This window comes from Nerophis ophidion, linkage group LG27 (assembly GCF_033978795.1).
Source record: "Nerophis ophidion isolate RoL-2023_Sa linkage group LG27, RoL_Noph_v1.0, whole genome shotgun sequence".
Taxonomy (NCBI): Eukaryota; Metazoa; Chordata; class Actinopteri; order Syngnathiformes; family Syngnathidae; genus Nerophis; species Nerophis ophidion.
The window spans coordinates 25,856,831-25,874,005 of NC_084637.1; the positions used below are offsets into that span (position 1 = coordinate 25,856,831).

Consider the following 17,175-nt stretch of genomic DNA (forward strand, 5'->3'; position numbering starts at 1 on the left):
CTTATTAGCATCGCCGGTAAAATGTGCGGACCAAACGATCAGGACTTTCGCATCTTGTGACACTGGAGCAACTTAAATCCGTCGATTGGTAAGTGTTTGTTTCGCATTAAATGTGGGTATCTAGTTTCAAATGTACATAAAGCTAGCGTAAATAGCATGTTAGCATCTATTAGCGTAGCATGTTAGCATCGATTAGCTGGCAGTCATGCCGTGACCAAATATGTCTGATTAGCACATAAGTCAACAACATCAACAAAACTCACCTTTGTGATTTTGTTGACTTAATCGTTGCAAATGCATCTGCAGGTTATCCATACATCTCTGTGCCATGTCTGTCTTAGCATCGCCGGTCAAACGTGCAGACACTCTGGCAAATTCAATGGGGGTCTGGCGGCAGATTTCTTGCCAGTGGTGAAACTTGAATCCCCCCCTGTTAGAGTTGTTACACCCTCCGACAACACACCGACGAGGCATGATGTCTCCAAGGTTCCAAAAAATAGTCGAAAAAACGGAAAATAACAGAGCTGAGACCCGGTGTTTACAATGTGAAAATGAATATGGCGGGTGTGTTACCTCGGTGATGTCATCGCTAAAAGACCGATAAACAGAAAGGCGTTTAATTTGCCAAAATTCACCCATTTAGAGTTCGGAAATCGGTTAAAAAAATACATGGTCTTTTTTCTGCAACATCAAGGTATATATTGACGCTTGCATAGGTTTGGTGATAATGTTCCCCTTTAAAGCAAAATCCTTCTGAGATTATTCACATGAGTTTACTCGTTAACGCGCACATTTCATTACCGGGGAGAACCGAGCTGCGCCTGTTTTATTTCCTCAGTGTGCTCATGCAGCGCTTGTACCTGCGTGTTGTCAGGAGGCGGCGGGCGTTCCGTCGCTCGGTGGCTGCGCTGGTGCTCCAGGCCCAGGTGTTTGTAGCTGGGCTGCTTCTGCAGGCAGGGGGAGGGGGCCCGGGGCTGCTGGCAGGGGGCCGCTGCCATTTGCAACATCACCATGCCGCTGCCGGGGGGTGGGGGCAACAACCCTGCTGTTCAAAGGAAAGAAAAGTCACGAGTGTTGTTTTCATGGATGGTAAGCGGATCCTTCGCACAATGTTTACCATTTTTTTATGAGCACGCCCGCATCACACAACCTCATTAATGCACCCGGACTCAAGTGTATTTGTTTGCGCGAATGTGTGTTTGCTCAAAAGCTTTTTTCCCCAGCAGTTGTCTTCACCTACACACCCCATCCCGAAAAAAAAAACCCGGCACTATTAACTGTGCAGCAATTAGATTTTAAGTGCCTCGATTATAAAAGCACATCCGTAGGGGCTATAATTGAGTCGTTCTCTTTTCCCGACTAAATCTTCAGCGATGATCCGGAAGATCCAATTACCTAATTACTTTGTGCTGCTCCGATGTGACTGATGGGACTTAAAGAGGGAGAGAAAATAAAATACAATTAAAAACAAGGAGGCTCTGTCTGCTCCTTGACCGCAACCGGTATTTGAATATATTCTGTCGGCGGGTAAAAACCCCGTCCTTAACATCAATGTTGATTTTCCTAATGAATCCGCTAACAACAGGATGGACAGTGGAGATTTCAGACTTAATCGGTAGATTATTCCCATCCTTGGACCAGCCAATTAAAAGTGTTTACCGGGTATGTTGGAGGTAAGTCTGCATGTGAGCTTCAACTGACCTCATTACTGGGGGGATTGGAGTGATGGCTCCCACCAGCGCTCCTCACCAGCCGCACATAAATAATAAAGGGCTTTAGAGAGGAGGCTCAATAAGCAACATATGGAGGTGGCGTCGTTAAAGGCCTACTGAAACCCACTACTACCCACCACGCAGTCTGATAGTCTATATATCAATGATGAAATATTAACATTGCAACACATGCCAATACGGCCTTTTTAGTTTACTAAATTGCAATTTTAAAATTCCCGGGAGTTTCGTCTTGAAAACGTCGTGTAATGATGACGTGTACACAAGACGTCACAGGTTTTTAGGAAGTATAAGCGCTGCACACACACACAGCTAAAAGTAATCTGCTTTAGCCGCATAATTACACAGTACTTTGGACATCTGTGTCGCTGAATCTTTTGCATTTTGTTCAATTAATATTGGAGGAGTCAAAGTAGAAAGATGGAGTTGGGAAGCTTTAGCCTTTAGCCACACAAACACACGGTGATTCATGTTTAAAATTCCTGGAGGTGAAGCTTTACTATGGATCAGAGCGATCACAACGGCATGTCAACCATCAGGTTTCGGTGAGAAAATTGTGGGTAAAAAGTCGCTTCTTACCGGAGAAAAGCTGAGCTTGTGCCGTCCATAAAGCTGCCGTCGACTCCCCTGAGACACTGCGCGTCAAGACACCCGTGGACACACCCTTCCGACTATCAGGTACTATTTAACTCACTAAAACACTAGCAACACAATAGAAAGATAAGGGATTTCCCAGAATTATCCTAGTAAATGTGTTTAAAAACATCTGAATCCGTCCCAATGCAATCGCGTTTTTTTGTTTTTTTTCTAGTCCGTCGTTATCAATATCCTCAAACACGAATCTTTCAGCATTGCTCAAATTAATGGAAAGGCAGCTGTGATCTTGGCTCCTCCAATGGCTTTTCTCAGAGACACTGGCGGTCACCGCAGCCCCCCTACTTTCAGGTATGACTTTATAATCTTACTAAAACACTATTAACACAATAAGCAGATAAGGGATTTTCCAGAATTATCCTAGTAAATGTGTTTAATAACATCTGAATCGCTCCCACAGCCGCCGCCTTTAGCCGTCACATATTCTTTCTTTTTTTTTTTAGTGCTTCACTCTAACTTTCCTCATCCACAAATCTTTCATTGTCGCTCAAATTAATGGGGAAATCGTCGCTTTCTCGGTCCAAATCGCTCTTGCTGCTGGTGGCTATGATTGTAAACAATGTGAGGATGTAAGGAGCCCTACAACCCGTGACGTCACTCGCACATCGTCTGCTACTTCCGGTAAAGGCAAGGCTTTTTTATTAGCGACCAAAAGTTGCGAACTTTATCGTCGATGTTCTCTACTAAATCCTTTCAGCAAAAATATGGCAATATCGCGAAATGATCAAGAATGACACATAGAATGGACCTGCTATCCCCGTTTAAAAAAGAAAATCTCATTTCAGTAGGCCTTTAAATTCACTGTTATAAAGAACAGTGAGCGCTGACATTGAGAGACGATATACAGCGACCAATATTAATAGCAAATTAATTGCATTCATACCAATATACCATAGCTCTCTTCTTCCTTCGATACATTAAGGGCACTCAAAGTGCTTTACAATATTTACACATCAAAATGCCTACAGGGAGCAAGACATGTTCCAGACACGTGAAGAGGTTTCCCCCCGGGTGACTTTAATGGTGTTTTGTACTCGAAAGAAAAAAAAAAGTACCTGTGTACTGCTGGCCTTGGTTCTGCTGGGCAACGCTGGAGGATGAGTTCTGAGGGAACTGGAGCTGCTCCATCATTGGAGAGGGGAGGAAACTCACAGTGGAACTGTGAAGGAACGCACACACACGTTTTTTGTTATCAGCATCACTGATCTTGTTTACTTGCGCCAAGCTGGACAGCCAGTTCACATCTAAAAGTCCACCTGTAAGCACACACTGTTGGTCTTTTCTTGTATTTTAGTCAAGTTATTTACGAAAGGTAAACGTGGTGGTCTATAGGCTACTAGGGGCTAGTAGCTACACAACAGTTAAGCATACAATAGCACACAAGCTGGACATACATAATCCACACGTCAAAACAAGAGCCCCAAAAACTACGAACTCACAAAAAAAAGGTCCATTTACATCTGCACCGTGATTGTTATTCAGTCCGATTTTAAATTGAATCATAATTTTCACAAACCAATAGAAAATGGATGGACGGAATGGTGCCTTTGATTAATGATTTCAAAGCAAACCATCCAATTTGTGCATACTGAAATTTTGTATTGGAAGTGAAAACCTTTTCTGGACAATTTCTATTTGATTAGAAAGATCAAATCCTTATACAGAGCATTCGGGACCTCAACAGCCTTTAATTGAACGAAACTATCCGGATAGTTAAATTTCCCGCCAAGTGTCGTGTTGAAATTTAAAATTGCAATTTAGTAAACTAAAAAGGCCGTATTGGCATGTGTTGCAATGTTAATATTTCATCATTGATATATAAACTATCAGACTGCGTGGTCGGTAGTAGTGGGTTTCAGTAGGCCTTTAATTGAACAATATTGCAATCTAAAACAGCACAATTGTCAAATCCTTGCAGTTGCATATTACTTAAACATACAGAGTATAAGAATAAAGTATCATGAGCTAAAGAAAATAATTACCAAAGACAGCTTACGTCCATTCCAGATGGTTAATAATCAATAGGTTAGTGTTTTTCTACCTACCAGTGACTTATTTCACTTGACCAAAGCTTTTTTTAACATTCCACACTACTAATGAATGAAAAGTACTGCTGATATTGTATCCTATCAATATCGGATTAGAAGTGAAAGCATTTTCTGGACAACCCTAACTATTTGATTAGAAAGATCAAATCTTTATACAGAGCACTCGGGACGTCAACAGCCTTTAATTCATGGGTGTCAAACTCTGGCCCGCGGGCCAAATTTGGCCCGCCATGTAATTTATTTTGGCCCTTGAGACAATATTAAATTAACATTAGAGCTGGCCCGCCGGTATTATACAGCGGCGGTGCATTCACCGCTAATTCTAATACTTGCCAACCCTCACGATTTTCCCAGGAGACTCCAGGATTTCAGCCACCCCCCGAAAATCTACCGGGGCAACCATTCTCTTGAATTTCTCCTGATTTCGACTCGGACAACAATATCTGCGGCGCGCCTTAAAAGGTACTGCTTTTAGCGTCCTCTACAACCTGTCGTCATGTCCGCTTTTCCGCCACACAATCAGCGTGCCGGCCTAGTCACGTAATTTATGCGGATTCTACACACACACACACAAGTGAATGCAAGGCATACTTGGTCAACAGCCATTCAGGTCACACTGAGGGTGGCCGTATAAACAACTTTAACACTGTTACAAATATGCACCACACTGTGAACCCACACCAAACAAGAATGACAAACACATTTCGGGAGAACATCCGCACTGTAACACAACATCAACACAACAGAACAAATACCCAGAATCCCTTGCAGCACTAACTCTTTCGGGGCGCGACAATATACACCCCCGCTACCAACAAAACTCGATTTTGCATATCACTATAAAGTTATATAAGCCTTGCTTGTTCGGTATTCAATGCAAAACTTGTTATTAAAAGGTTAAGTTGTTCAACTTTGGCCCGCGGCTTTGTTCAGTTTAGAATTTTGGCCCACTCTATATTTAAGTTTGACGCCCCTGCTTTAATTGAATGAAACTAACCGTATCGCTCTAACTCAGAGCAGATCGCGTCCGGAAAAGTGGTTGAAATAAACCTGGCAACCAACTCCAGGAGTTCTGCGAGCTCGACATTACAGCTGGTGTGCTCAATTCGAAATTGAACGTAAAGCTCTTTGCAAAGCAGGCGCTCGGCTCCGTAAGCAGCACTGCCTGCGGGGACTCGTGGGCAGCTGGCGATAGATATGTAGGCTGCAGGTGGACAGGCGGCCCTCGCGGGAGACGCCGGGCGAGCGCTTCCTATGCTAGCGCATAAATCATTCCAGCACACGGTGTCTTACTGAAAAAAACACCCTCATTTCACACCTGAGCCAATGAGAACGCGACCTCTCCGGGCGAGCGCGGATCCCTGCCGCGCTCCCTGGCGGGTGGCGAACCGGGAGCGGACCGTGCGCCCGCCTGGGGTTTGTTAAGAACACCGTTATGAGTGTGCGTAATGGTCCCCGAAGTGCTACACCCCCCGATTTCCAGATTGATTGGGTCCGTGGAGGTGGAAACTAATTACGTGTTTTGCTTTCTGTGAACTAGTTCTATCAATCTGTTATAATGAGCGAAAAGCCTCCATAAGAGCTGGGGGCGGGGCGGGAATTGCCCAAAAGGCAATTGGAAGTCGACAAGCATGGGTAATACAAAGAATGGCACACTTCAAAGCAGGGGTAGGGAACCTATGGCTCGGGAGCCAGATGTGGCTCTTTTGATGACTGCATCTGGCTCTCGGATAAATCTGAGCTGACATTGCTTAACATGATAAATAATGAATAATTCCACTTGTACTCACAGTGTTAAAAATAATGTTCAAAATATAAAACATTCTCATGCATTTTTAATCCATCCATCCGTGTCTACCGCACCTGTTCAAGAAGTTGCGTTAATGGTAAGAAGTTATTTATTTATTATTGGTTAGTGTGGGGCTTGCCCTCCTGGGGGTTCTTCAGACCACCAAGCACCGACATGAGAGCCTGTTTCAGGGTTACAATATTGTTTTATTTATCAATAAGTCCCTCAGTTGCTTTCCAGCAATTGTATTTTTCTCTTTCGTTTTCGAACGCGCTCTAGCTCCAGCCGCAACCCCGTCTCTCCTCCTGGCTGCTGCTTATTAACAGAGTGACAGGTGATTAGATAACAAGGCCCAGGTGGGCCGTCTACGCACCTGTTGCTGATTTAGAGGTCGGTCCTGGCACACCCCAGTTCACTGCAGGCCCACAGGCCACGCCCCCTCCACAGTTAGCTTCAGAATAACAATGTTACAAAGAATAAGAGACCTATTATAATCTAGAAATGTTGGTCTTACTTAATAATGCACGCGTTTAGATGTGTTCAGTGTTAAAAAAAATATTATATGGCTTTTATGGAAATACATTTTAAAATATTTGGCTTTTTGGCTCTCTCAGCCAAAAAGCTTCCCGACCCCTGCTTCAAAGCATGGAGGTAATGACACCATGAAGACCTTGGCCCGTGACGTCTATAAATAAGAGACCACTTCACCAGCAAGTGGGTTTATGGGGCGCAGCCAGTGTTCATTTTGTTGACGAAAAATTTTCGTCATCGTTATCGTCAACAACCTTTTTTTTCTTGACTAAAACGAGACAATTACTAAATAAAAAATAATTTACGTGGACTAAGACGATGACGAGGTGTATTGACATATTCGTCAACGAATAAAAACGAGACGAAAATGTCTGCCAGAGACGAGAGCCAATCATAACTCATTTCGTTAGGAAGAGGCGGGAAGAGAACCAGGGTATCTTCAAGTTTCAGCAAGTCAAATTTAAGACTTTTTAAGACCTTTTTAATGCCACCTTGAATGAAATTTAAGACCGAAAAAAATAATAAAAAATCGATAAATATAAGCAATGGTTGGGGATCCCACTGTACTACAACCTCAATGACAATCAGTCAAGTTTACTTTTTGTATGTATATTAATAAACAAACTGATAAGCACCACTCTGCCAAACAGCTTATCAAAAATCTTGAGAGATCTAAAAACGTTGACATCCAAAACAAACAAACCAACACCAGTAAAAACATAATAACCGACGTGAGGGTAAAAATAAATTACATTTCATTAACACATACCGAGACCCGTTGACTTGGTCGAAGAGCAGGTTTTGGATGTGAGGTGCTAATCTGTGTCTCGTAATATATGCTGTTTTATCAACCTCAGAATCAGGAAACATCGCACGAAAAAGATCGCCAATCCCGTCATTTGAGGTGTAGGATTGCTGTTTCACCACAGTGTGCAAGATCCATAACACCTCAGATTTTAATGTTGCTGTCCCGCCGATGATTAGTGTCAGGTCAGTGCTTCTAGAGGCAGTTGTTGCTAGCTGGGGGGGCGTTGGTGCTGGACCCACGCAGAACTGAGAGATGCCCGGTGTTTGTTTTTTGCCTCTCTGCCGCGATTTTATGCTTACCACACTGCATGTGCGATCCGACCGCTCTAATTCCCATGGTGCCAAGTTTGAAATCCCTCTTACAAATTATGCACCTGGCCTCCTCGGGATTGGCAGCTTTTAAACCGACTGTCCTCAGGGTGGAGGACAGAGTAAAACAACTTGCACTGAGCCTAGTCTATAAAATCCGCTACACCTCCTTGATACCGAAGTACATGTCAAACTACTTCCTTAACGTAAATGACCGCCATAACCACAACACCAGGGGGAGCTCCACAAACCACGTTAAACCCAGATTCCAATCTAACAAAGGTCTAAACTCATTCTCTTTCTATGCCACATCAATGTGGAATGCACTCCCAACAGGTATAAAAGTAAGTGCATCTCTATCCTCCTTCAAAACCGCTCTAAAACAACACCTCCAGGCAACTTCAACACTTTACTAATACCCTCCTCCATTCACATCCCATCTCCCCGGATTATAAACAACTCAAATGTACTTCTAATGTATATACTTGTTCTTATGCTATCTGAACTCACTATGTTCTCTGCTGGCTGTACATATCCTACTAAATAAGACCTACACTGTTTCAATGTCCACATTTCTCTGTTGATGCAATTGTTGATGACTGAAGTACTGATATCAACCAAAGCTCCTCATTCCACCCCTCCGGATTGTAAATAATGTAAATAATTCAATGTACATACTATGATGATTAACTTGTGTGATGACTGTATTATGTTGATAGTATATATTTGTACCATGAATTGATTAACATGGACCCCGACTTAAAGAAGTTGAAAAACTTATTGGGGTGTTACCATTTAGTGGTCAATTGTACGGAATATGTACTGAACTGTGCAATCTACTAATAAAAGTATCACTCAATCAATCAGACTCCAGCCAACGCTCGCAAAACTTGCACTTCCCCATGCTGACTGAAAGGCGGGGGACGCGATGAAGAAAGGAAGGAGTCTGCGCGCGACCCGACTATGCACCCGACTGACACTGAAATCACTCACTTTTACTCAAAGACGTGCCTTAACTTTTACTCAAAGACGTGCCCCGAAAAAAAAACAAAAAAAACTGGCCCGACAATTTAAGACCATTGAGTACTGAATTTAAGACCATCTTAGGAATTTCTAATAAATGTAATACTTTTTAAGGCCTTAATTTTAGACACATTAATTTAAGACTTTTTAAGGATCCACGGATACCCTGAGAACCAATCAGAGCGACGTGGTAAGGAAGTTACGTAAACGTAGTTTGCGTTTGAGACTGACCGGGGAATGTGCTGCAGAAGACAACATGTCAACGCCGGGGAGGAAGAGGAGAGAGGACATATGGGGACATTTTATATTTGACGTCAAAGAGAACAAGAAAGGCAGCCCGAGGATTACGGGGAAAACCACAACAAACTTGAAGCGACATTTACAGTCCAATCACCCCGAAATCCACACACAGGTAAGCATTTTCCACAACATACAACTCACTCGACGTTATCCCGTTTATTACACGGCTTACTCGTGAAATACTAAATTTGAGACATGATTTTCATCGAAATACGACTTGTATCGGTGATTTTTCCACTGTGACTTTCAGAAATTGAAGGAAAAGTTTACATATTACCCTTTAGTCGACTAAATCTACTGTAGTTTTCGTCGATTATAATCTTATGATATTTCGTCAACTAAAACTAAACTAAAACAATTTAAATAACTACATTATGACTAAAACTTAATTACATTTTAGTCAAAAGACTATGACTAAAACTAAATCAAATTTTGCTGTCAAAATTAACACTGGGCGCAGCCCAGAAGAATCTGCTGGCTTTGAATGATGGAAAGAAATCCAAAAGAGTCAAACATCAGAAATGTTCCCTATAATTCAGGGGTCGGGAACCTTTTTGGCTGAGAGAGCCATGAAAGCCAAATTTTTTAAAGTGTATTACCCTGAGAGCCGTATCATATGTTTTAACACTGAATACAACTAAATGCGGACGGCGTGGCGCAGTGGGAGAGTGGCCGTGCGCAACCCGAGGGTCCCTGGTTCAAATCCCACCTAGTACCAACCTCGTCACGTCCGTTGTGTCCTGAGCAAGACACCTCACCCTTGCTCCTGATGGGTGCTGGTTGGCGCCTTGCATGGCAGCTCCCTCCATCAGTGTGTGAATGTGTGTGTGAATGGGTAAATGTGGAAGTAGTGTCAAAGCGCTTTGAGTACCTTGAAGGTAGAAAAGCGCTATACAAGTACAACCCATTTATCATTTATTATTTTTTAAGTACACCTACATTTTTTGAGTATACGTCTTATATTTTATATCACTGAAGCTAACCAATAATAAATAAAATACTTCTTTGGCAACACTAAATCGGCCCTAGTGTGTGAATGTGAGTGTGAATGTCTGTCTATCTGTGTTGGCCCTGTGATGAGGTGGCCACTTGTCCAGGGTGTACGCCGCCTTCTGCCCAAATGCAGCTGAGATAGGCTACAGCAAACCCCCGCGACCCCAAAAGGGACAAGCGGTAGAGAATAGATGGATGGACTTCTTACCATTGATGTGACTTATTGAACAGGTGCAGTTGAAAACGGATGGATGGATTAAAATGCGTAAGAATGTTTTATATGTTAAAAGTTATTTTTAACACCAATTACTGGCGGAATTATTCATTACTAATCGTGTTAAGCAATGTCAGCTCAGATGTATTTGAGAGCCAGATGTAGTCATCAAAAGAGCCACATCTGGCTCTAGAGCCATTGGTTCCCTACCCCTGCTCCAATTGTTCATGTGTGTGAGCCAACGCAAAAACTCCCTGAGCATTCATCGGCGAAAATGTGAGCAATTTCAGACGTGCACACTTTGGCCACACCAGCAGCACACCTGTCCTAAAGCTGACTTAATAACAAGTTAAATGTTTTATTTTAATAATCAAATGACGGCAGTCATTTTCCAGGACATTTTTTTCCTAATATAAGTGAATTGGCCCACTTAAATAAATATAACAAATACAATCTTGATTTTCATGAGTATTTTAGGCCAAGGTGAGGGTCCTAGCTTTGGAAATAATTTGTAACCCTTTCAGAGATCACATTTCGTTACGCTTAATATATCTTTTTGTTAGCATTTCTCTAGTCTAGTGACAGCGTTCCATGATTAATATTCATTAAAAAAATGTACAGTTTTAATAAATGACAGTAAAATAAGCACATCTGTTTGGGAAGTCATCGTGTAACCATCTGGAATTGACACTTTGTGTGGTGTTGGAGTTATCTGACTTTTTGTGTGGCCATAAATGCATCACTGGCGTAATGCCTTGACGGTTGCTGTCGATATGACAGAAGACAAAGATAACTAACGAATGCTTAGTATTATCGCCTGGTCAAACTCCTGACGTCACGAGTGACACTTCCCGTCATCATTTTCAAAATAGAGGAGTAAATAGAAAGGCAAGAGCCTAATAGTCTCCACAAATGTATGTACGTATTTGACACATGCGTTACATAAAGGCAAGACCATAATAACGTTTTTTTTTTTTTTTTACTAAATGTGCTTTTCATGATGGTATCCTTACATCACACTCAATTTTTTACTGCATGCCTTTGGTAAGTGCCGGAGTGAGAAGAAGTTTTAAAATAATTAGCGCATGCTTACTTTTACCGCATGCCTTTAGTAAGCGCAGGAGTGGGAAGAGGTTTTAAATTAATTAGCGCCCCGGCGGCAATTCTAGGAAATACGGTACGCGGTTTTCATGGCTCTCACAGCCAAAAAGGTTCCCGACCCCTGATCTACATCAACAACATGATTTGTCTGAGTGGCTGAAAAGGACAGATTAAAAAAATATATATACATATACAGTACATATGTATATATTTTATAATCGTGATTAATTCGAAAATCAATATTTTTTTGGGACACCCCTACTGGATACTTTCTTATAAGCTTTTACTACTACTACTACTACTACTTCTGCCACCAATATCGTTCAATTAAGGACATATCTTAAGTATGTTTACATACATAAGCTGTACTATATTATTTATTTCACTAACTGCTTATTTGCTATCACTTTTACGATCATATTTGTACATATTGTATGTGCTGGTGTTGTTCTATTGTTGTATTTGCTGTTGTTGTTTTTGTCTCTCTGTCTAATCCCCCTCTTATCCCCACAATTTCCCCCTCTGTATTCCTTTTTTTCTCTTACTATCCCCTCCTGCTCCGGCCCGGCTGCACCAAATGATAATATAAATACATTTAATAAAGTCAAATTCAAATAAAGCAACAAGAGAAGTATCCTACACTTCTCTTTTGTAAAGTAAATCTGAACAGCCGATGTGGGCATTTACATCAACTATATGATTTGCCTGAGAAGCTGGATAGGACAAAAAAAAAAAAAAAAAAAAAAAAAAGGACATGTCTTATGTATGTTTAGCTTGTGTGTTATTGTGTGCTTAGCTGTTGTGTATCTGCTGGCGCCTCGTAATTGCTTTGCCAGAGACATTTCAAGCGCTCTTAGTAATTTTGCCCTGCAGATTAGTTCAACGCATTACACATTTTCAATCAGATTAATAAAGATGATGCATTAAAGCGCTCATTTCGACAACCCTAATTGATATGCATGAATTTGGGGATTTCAATACCATAGAAATCAATGTAAAATGATTTCTGCCTTAGCAGGGGCGAAAAGGTAACATTTTGCACCTCGGATCCCTTCGGACTGATACGTGTTTTACGGCTCTTGATTAGTCAAGCCTGTGTGTGAGTATCAGTGGTGAGCTCGCTACCTCATTGTGGTGTGCTGGTTTGGAGGAGGGAGGAGGCCGTAGCAGGGCTGCATGCCAGCGACCGCCACAGCGCCCTGTCCTGGCTGGCACGACACCAACATTGGCTGCTGGTGCGTCTGATGTGGCACCGACATCTGCTGGGAACCAAGGACACGGGTTTAAAGTCAGCACAGCGACCACATTAGACAATTCAAGCTTTGCTCAAGACTGTGTGCTGATTTTGCAGTTGGATGTTAGAAACAAAAAAGGCCCGTGTAGTGTGAATGCTCAAGCATTCCCACATAAGAGTCTGCACCGAATAAATAATGTATTTATTAATTTTATATTATTGTGTGAATGCCCAAGGATTTTCAAATAACAGTCTACACCAGGGGTCAAGCACCAAGTAGCCCGTAAGGACCAGATGAGTCGCCCACTGGCCTGTTCTAAAAATAGCTCAAATAGCAGCACTTACCAGTGAGCTGCCTCTATTCTTTACATTTTATTTATTTACTAGCAAGCTGGTCTCACTTTGCTCGACATTTTTCATTCTAAGAGAGACAAAACTCAAATAGAATTTGAAAATCCAAGAAAATATTTTAAAGACTTGGTCTTCACTTGTTTAAATAAATTCATTTATTGTTTTACTTCGCTTCTCATAACTTTCAGAAAGACAATTTTAGAGAAAAAAATTCAACCTTAAAAATGATTTTAGGATTTTTAAACACATATACCTTTTTACCTTTCCTGACAATTTGAATCAATGATCAAGTATTTTTTATTATTTATTATTATTGTAAAGAATAATAAATACATTTTAATTAAATTCTTCATTTTAGCTTCTGTTTTTTCGACAAAATATTTGAAATATTTCTTCAAACTTATTATGATTAAAATTCAAAACAGTTATTCTGGCAAATCTAGAAAATCTGTAGAATCAAATTTAAATCTTATTTCAAAGTCTTTTGAATTTCTATTCAAATTTTTGTTCTGGAAAATCTAGAAGAAATAATGATTTGTCTTTGTTAGAAATATAGCTTGGTCCAATTTGTTATATATTCTAACAAAGTGCAGACTGGATTTTAACCTATTTAAAACATGTCATCAACATTTTAAAATTAATCTTAATCAGGAAAAATTACTCATGATGTTCCATAAGTTTTTTTTTACATTTTTTAAACAGATTCGAATTAGCTAGTTTTTCGCTCAATTTTTTCGGTTGAATTTTGAATTTTAAAGAGTCGAAATTGAAGATAAACTATGTTTCAAAATTTAATCTAATTTTTTTTCGTGTTTTCTCCTCTTTTAAACCGTTCAATCAAGTGTTGTTTTTTTAATCATTTATTCTCTATAAAAAACCTTCCGTAAAAGGAAAAAAAATGTACGACGGAATGACAGACAGAAATACCCATTTTTTTAAATATACCGGTATATAGATTTCTTTATTAAAGGTAAATTGAGCAAATTGGCTATTTCTGGCAATTTATTTAAGTGTGTATCAAACTGGTAGCCCTTCGCATTAGTCCGTACCCAAGAAGTAGCTCTTGGTTTCAAAAAGGTTGGTGACCCGTGGTCTACACCTAATAAATAATGTATCTATTAATTATTATGATTAATTTTATATTATTATGTGAATGCCCAAAGATTTTCACATAAGAGTCTACAGCAGGGGTCACCAACACGGTGCCCGCGGGCACCAGGTAGCCCGTAAGGACCAGATGAGTCGCCCACTGGCCTGTTCTAAAAATAGCTCAAATAGCAGCACTTACCAGTGAGCTGCCTCTATTTTTTTACATTTTATTTATTTAGAAGCAAGCTGGTCTCGCTTTGCTCGACATTTTTAATTCTAAGAGGGACAAAACTCAAATAGAATTTGAAATTCCAAGAAAATAGGGCATACATACATTTTATATTTAACGCATAAATCTCTGGAGTCTACATCCACTTCAGATCAATTCCTCATTTGAAAATGTTTAAGTTTTTTTAATGTTTTTTTTTTTGTTTGTTTGTTTTCCGCCCTTTTTGCCAAACAAAACTATGTTTTTTTATGGCAAACACACAAAATATGCCAAATATTCCACCAAAAATATTTTTCAAAGTGGAATATTTGATGTGACGTAATCGGGGTTGACGTGGTGGGTTCGGGGGGGTGGGTGCAGGGTGCAGGGGGTGTATATTGTAGCATCCCGGAAGAGTCAGTGTTGCAAGGGGTTCTGAGTATTTGTTCTGTTGTGTTTATGTTGTGTTACGCTGCGGCTGTTTTTCCGAAATGAGTTTGTCATTCTTGTTTGGTGTGGGTTCACAGTGTGGCGCATTTTTGTAACAGTGTTAAAGTTGTTTATACGGCCACCCTCAGTAGGACCTGTGTGACTGCTGACCAAGTATGCCTTGATTAACAATCAACCCACTACCTCACTCTCTGCCCCTCCCTCATGAATGTTGCTGCGTGCATGCGCACACCTTCACAGTTTGTTTTGTTTTTAACCCCTTCTTAACCCTGGATGTGCATTGAAAATAAACGCAACCCTGACTCAAAACACCGGACATTTGAAACATTTAAGAAACCCCGCCCGGACACCCCGGACAGTCCCGCAAAAGAGGACATGTCCGAGGAAAAGAGGACGTATGGTCAGTCTATTTAAAAGCCTAACCAGTGACGAGGATTGCAAATTAGCCTGGGCCTAGAACTCTTATGTACTTTGACATCGCATACCTGTAGGCAGCAATGTACTGTCCCTGTCAAATAAATAAATAAATAAATAAAAAAACGGGGGGAACATTATGGTGAAAATTTTCTGTTGAAATGTAAACCTTGTGAAAAGCGGGACGTACAAAAACCTAAGGACCGGTGTATTTGTATACCTGATACGACTGCACTGGGGAGTACTGCACCATCATCCCTTGCATCTGACTGCCAATATTGCTTTGCTGGGCAGCAGTGATGGTGAAGTTGGGTGTTGGCTGCACACCCACTACGGTCTGGTAACTGGACACAGGGCTCGACATCACAGGCTGGTGCACTGACAAACAAAAAAAGTCAAGTGAGAACAGGGCAGGGATGGGAATGAAGATTTACAAGATCAGCTAAAAAATGTTTTAGTCCTAAAACACCGCTTTGTGGAAGGCCACCCAGGAAAATGTTGTAATCCAGGTTAGTTTAGGATGCATTTCCTGCTATTTTGAGTCAAAATCTAATATTCTCCTGCCCAAAATTCCACATTTATTAGCAAATATTTTGATAAAAATGTATCATGTGATGAAATTTATGTATACAAGTTTACACATGTATCAAATTCTTGCACACTTTTGGATTATAGACAAAAATAGGCCTACAAATGGATTAACCAGAATTCTTCTCCGTAAACTCACTTTACTTAGATGCCTTGCCGATTTTGCGTGGTCAAAGAGTGCCACCTTTCCCCGAGATCCATACTTCACAATGTTCTTGCAATATAAGCACTGAGCAAGTCCCGGTTCATCGCACTTTGCAATGAAATCGCTGATCAGTTCGTCTACTTCTACGATATTGTTGTTAATCTTCACCTTCAGTTTGATAGATATATCGAGCCATGCCCAGTTCGACTTGTTTCTCACGCCCTTATCGATATCTTTCGCTAATGAAGCATTCCTATCTTGAATAAGCTTAACCATGTCTGAAACTGTTTTGTCAATAAAGAAACGTCTTAATTGAGAGCTACTGTGTTTTCTTTCCAGATTAGTCGCCGATAAACACAACCAATATAAACAGAATACGAGTTCAGAAACGCTCACAATAATTGAGGATCAGGGACTAGATATTGTCGGCAAATGACGCGTGCAGACGCCTATAACGGGCAATGTCATCCGCCTCCGCTTGGGATGTTTTCCTGCTGGCTCCGCTGTGAACGGGACTCTCGCTGCTGTGTTGGATCCGCTTTGGACTGAACTCTTGCGACTGTGTTGGATCCATTATGGATTGAACTTTCACAGTATCATGTTAGACCCGCTCGACATCCATTGCTTTCCTCCTCTCCAAGGTTCTCATAGTCATCATTGTCACCGACGTCCCACTGGGTGTGAGTTTTCCTTGCCCTTATGTGGGCCTACCGAGGATGTCGTAGTGGTTTGTGCAGCCCTTTGAGACACTAGTGATTTAGGGCTATATAAGTAAACATTGATTGATTGATGTTGTCAACTGATAGTAGAGCTAGCCAATGTGGTGCCTTCACACATTGGCATTACAGTTGTGATCAAAATGATTCAACCTCCACACAATTTTGGTGTTTTAGCGAGTTGGACATTTATTCCGTATTTTGTTTCTAGTCATATCAAATAAAGATGTGTCAAATAGACAAATGCAACTTAAATTGTAACACTGTATTTTACAAAATACCAAAAAATAATATTTTTCTTAATATCTCATTGACCAAATTATTCAACCCCTTGAAGATCATAACTCTTAAGATCAGAATTTGAATAAGGTCTTTTCAATATCTGTAGATGTGATTAGAACCATAACGAGCAACAATTAAACTGATTGAAAAAGACTGTGACGCTCAGCTTCTTGTAGATGGTCAATGGTGTATTTGCAAC

General features: G+C 40.8%; 1 protein-coding gene across 13 annotated transcripts in view; it reads right to left on the reverse strand.

Moving 5' to 3' along the window:
* LOC133544520 (R3H domain-containing protein 1-like) overlaps nucleotides 1–17,175 on the reverse strand; it is a 155,183-nt gene that overhangs the window by 20,660 nt on the left and 117,348 nt on the right. For 11 of the 13 annotated variants that reach the window (XR_009804663.1, XM_061889927.1, XM_061889929.1 and 8 more), the window contains 4 exons: nucleotides 15,466–15,623; nucleotides 12,625–12,761; nucleotides 3,440–3,543; nucleotides 861–1,045 (listed from right to left, as the gene is read on the reverse strand). Coding sequence is in view for 12 of the 13 variants with exons in the window: in XM_061889927.1 (XP_061745911.1) it covers nucleotides 861–1,045; nucleotides 3,440–3,543; nucleotides 12,625–12,761; nucleotides 15,466–15,623 (584 nt within the window). In the remaining variant the exon portion in view is untranslated. The remainder of the gene's footprint in view (nucleotides 1–860; nucleotides 1,046–3,439; nucleotides 3,544–12,624; nucleotides 12,762–15,465; nucleotides 15,624–17,175) is intronic. The other 2 variants (XM_061889930.1, XM_061889931.1) reach the window with 2 other exon arrangements.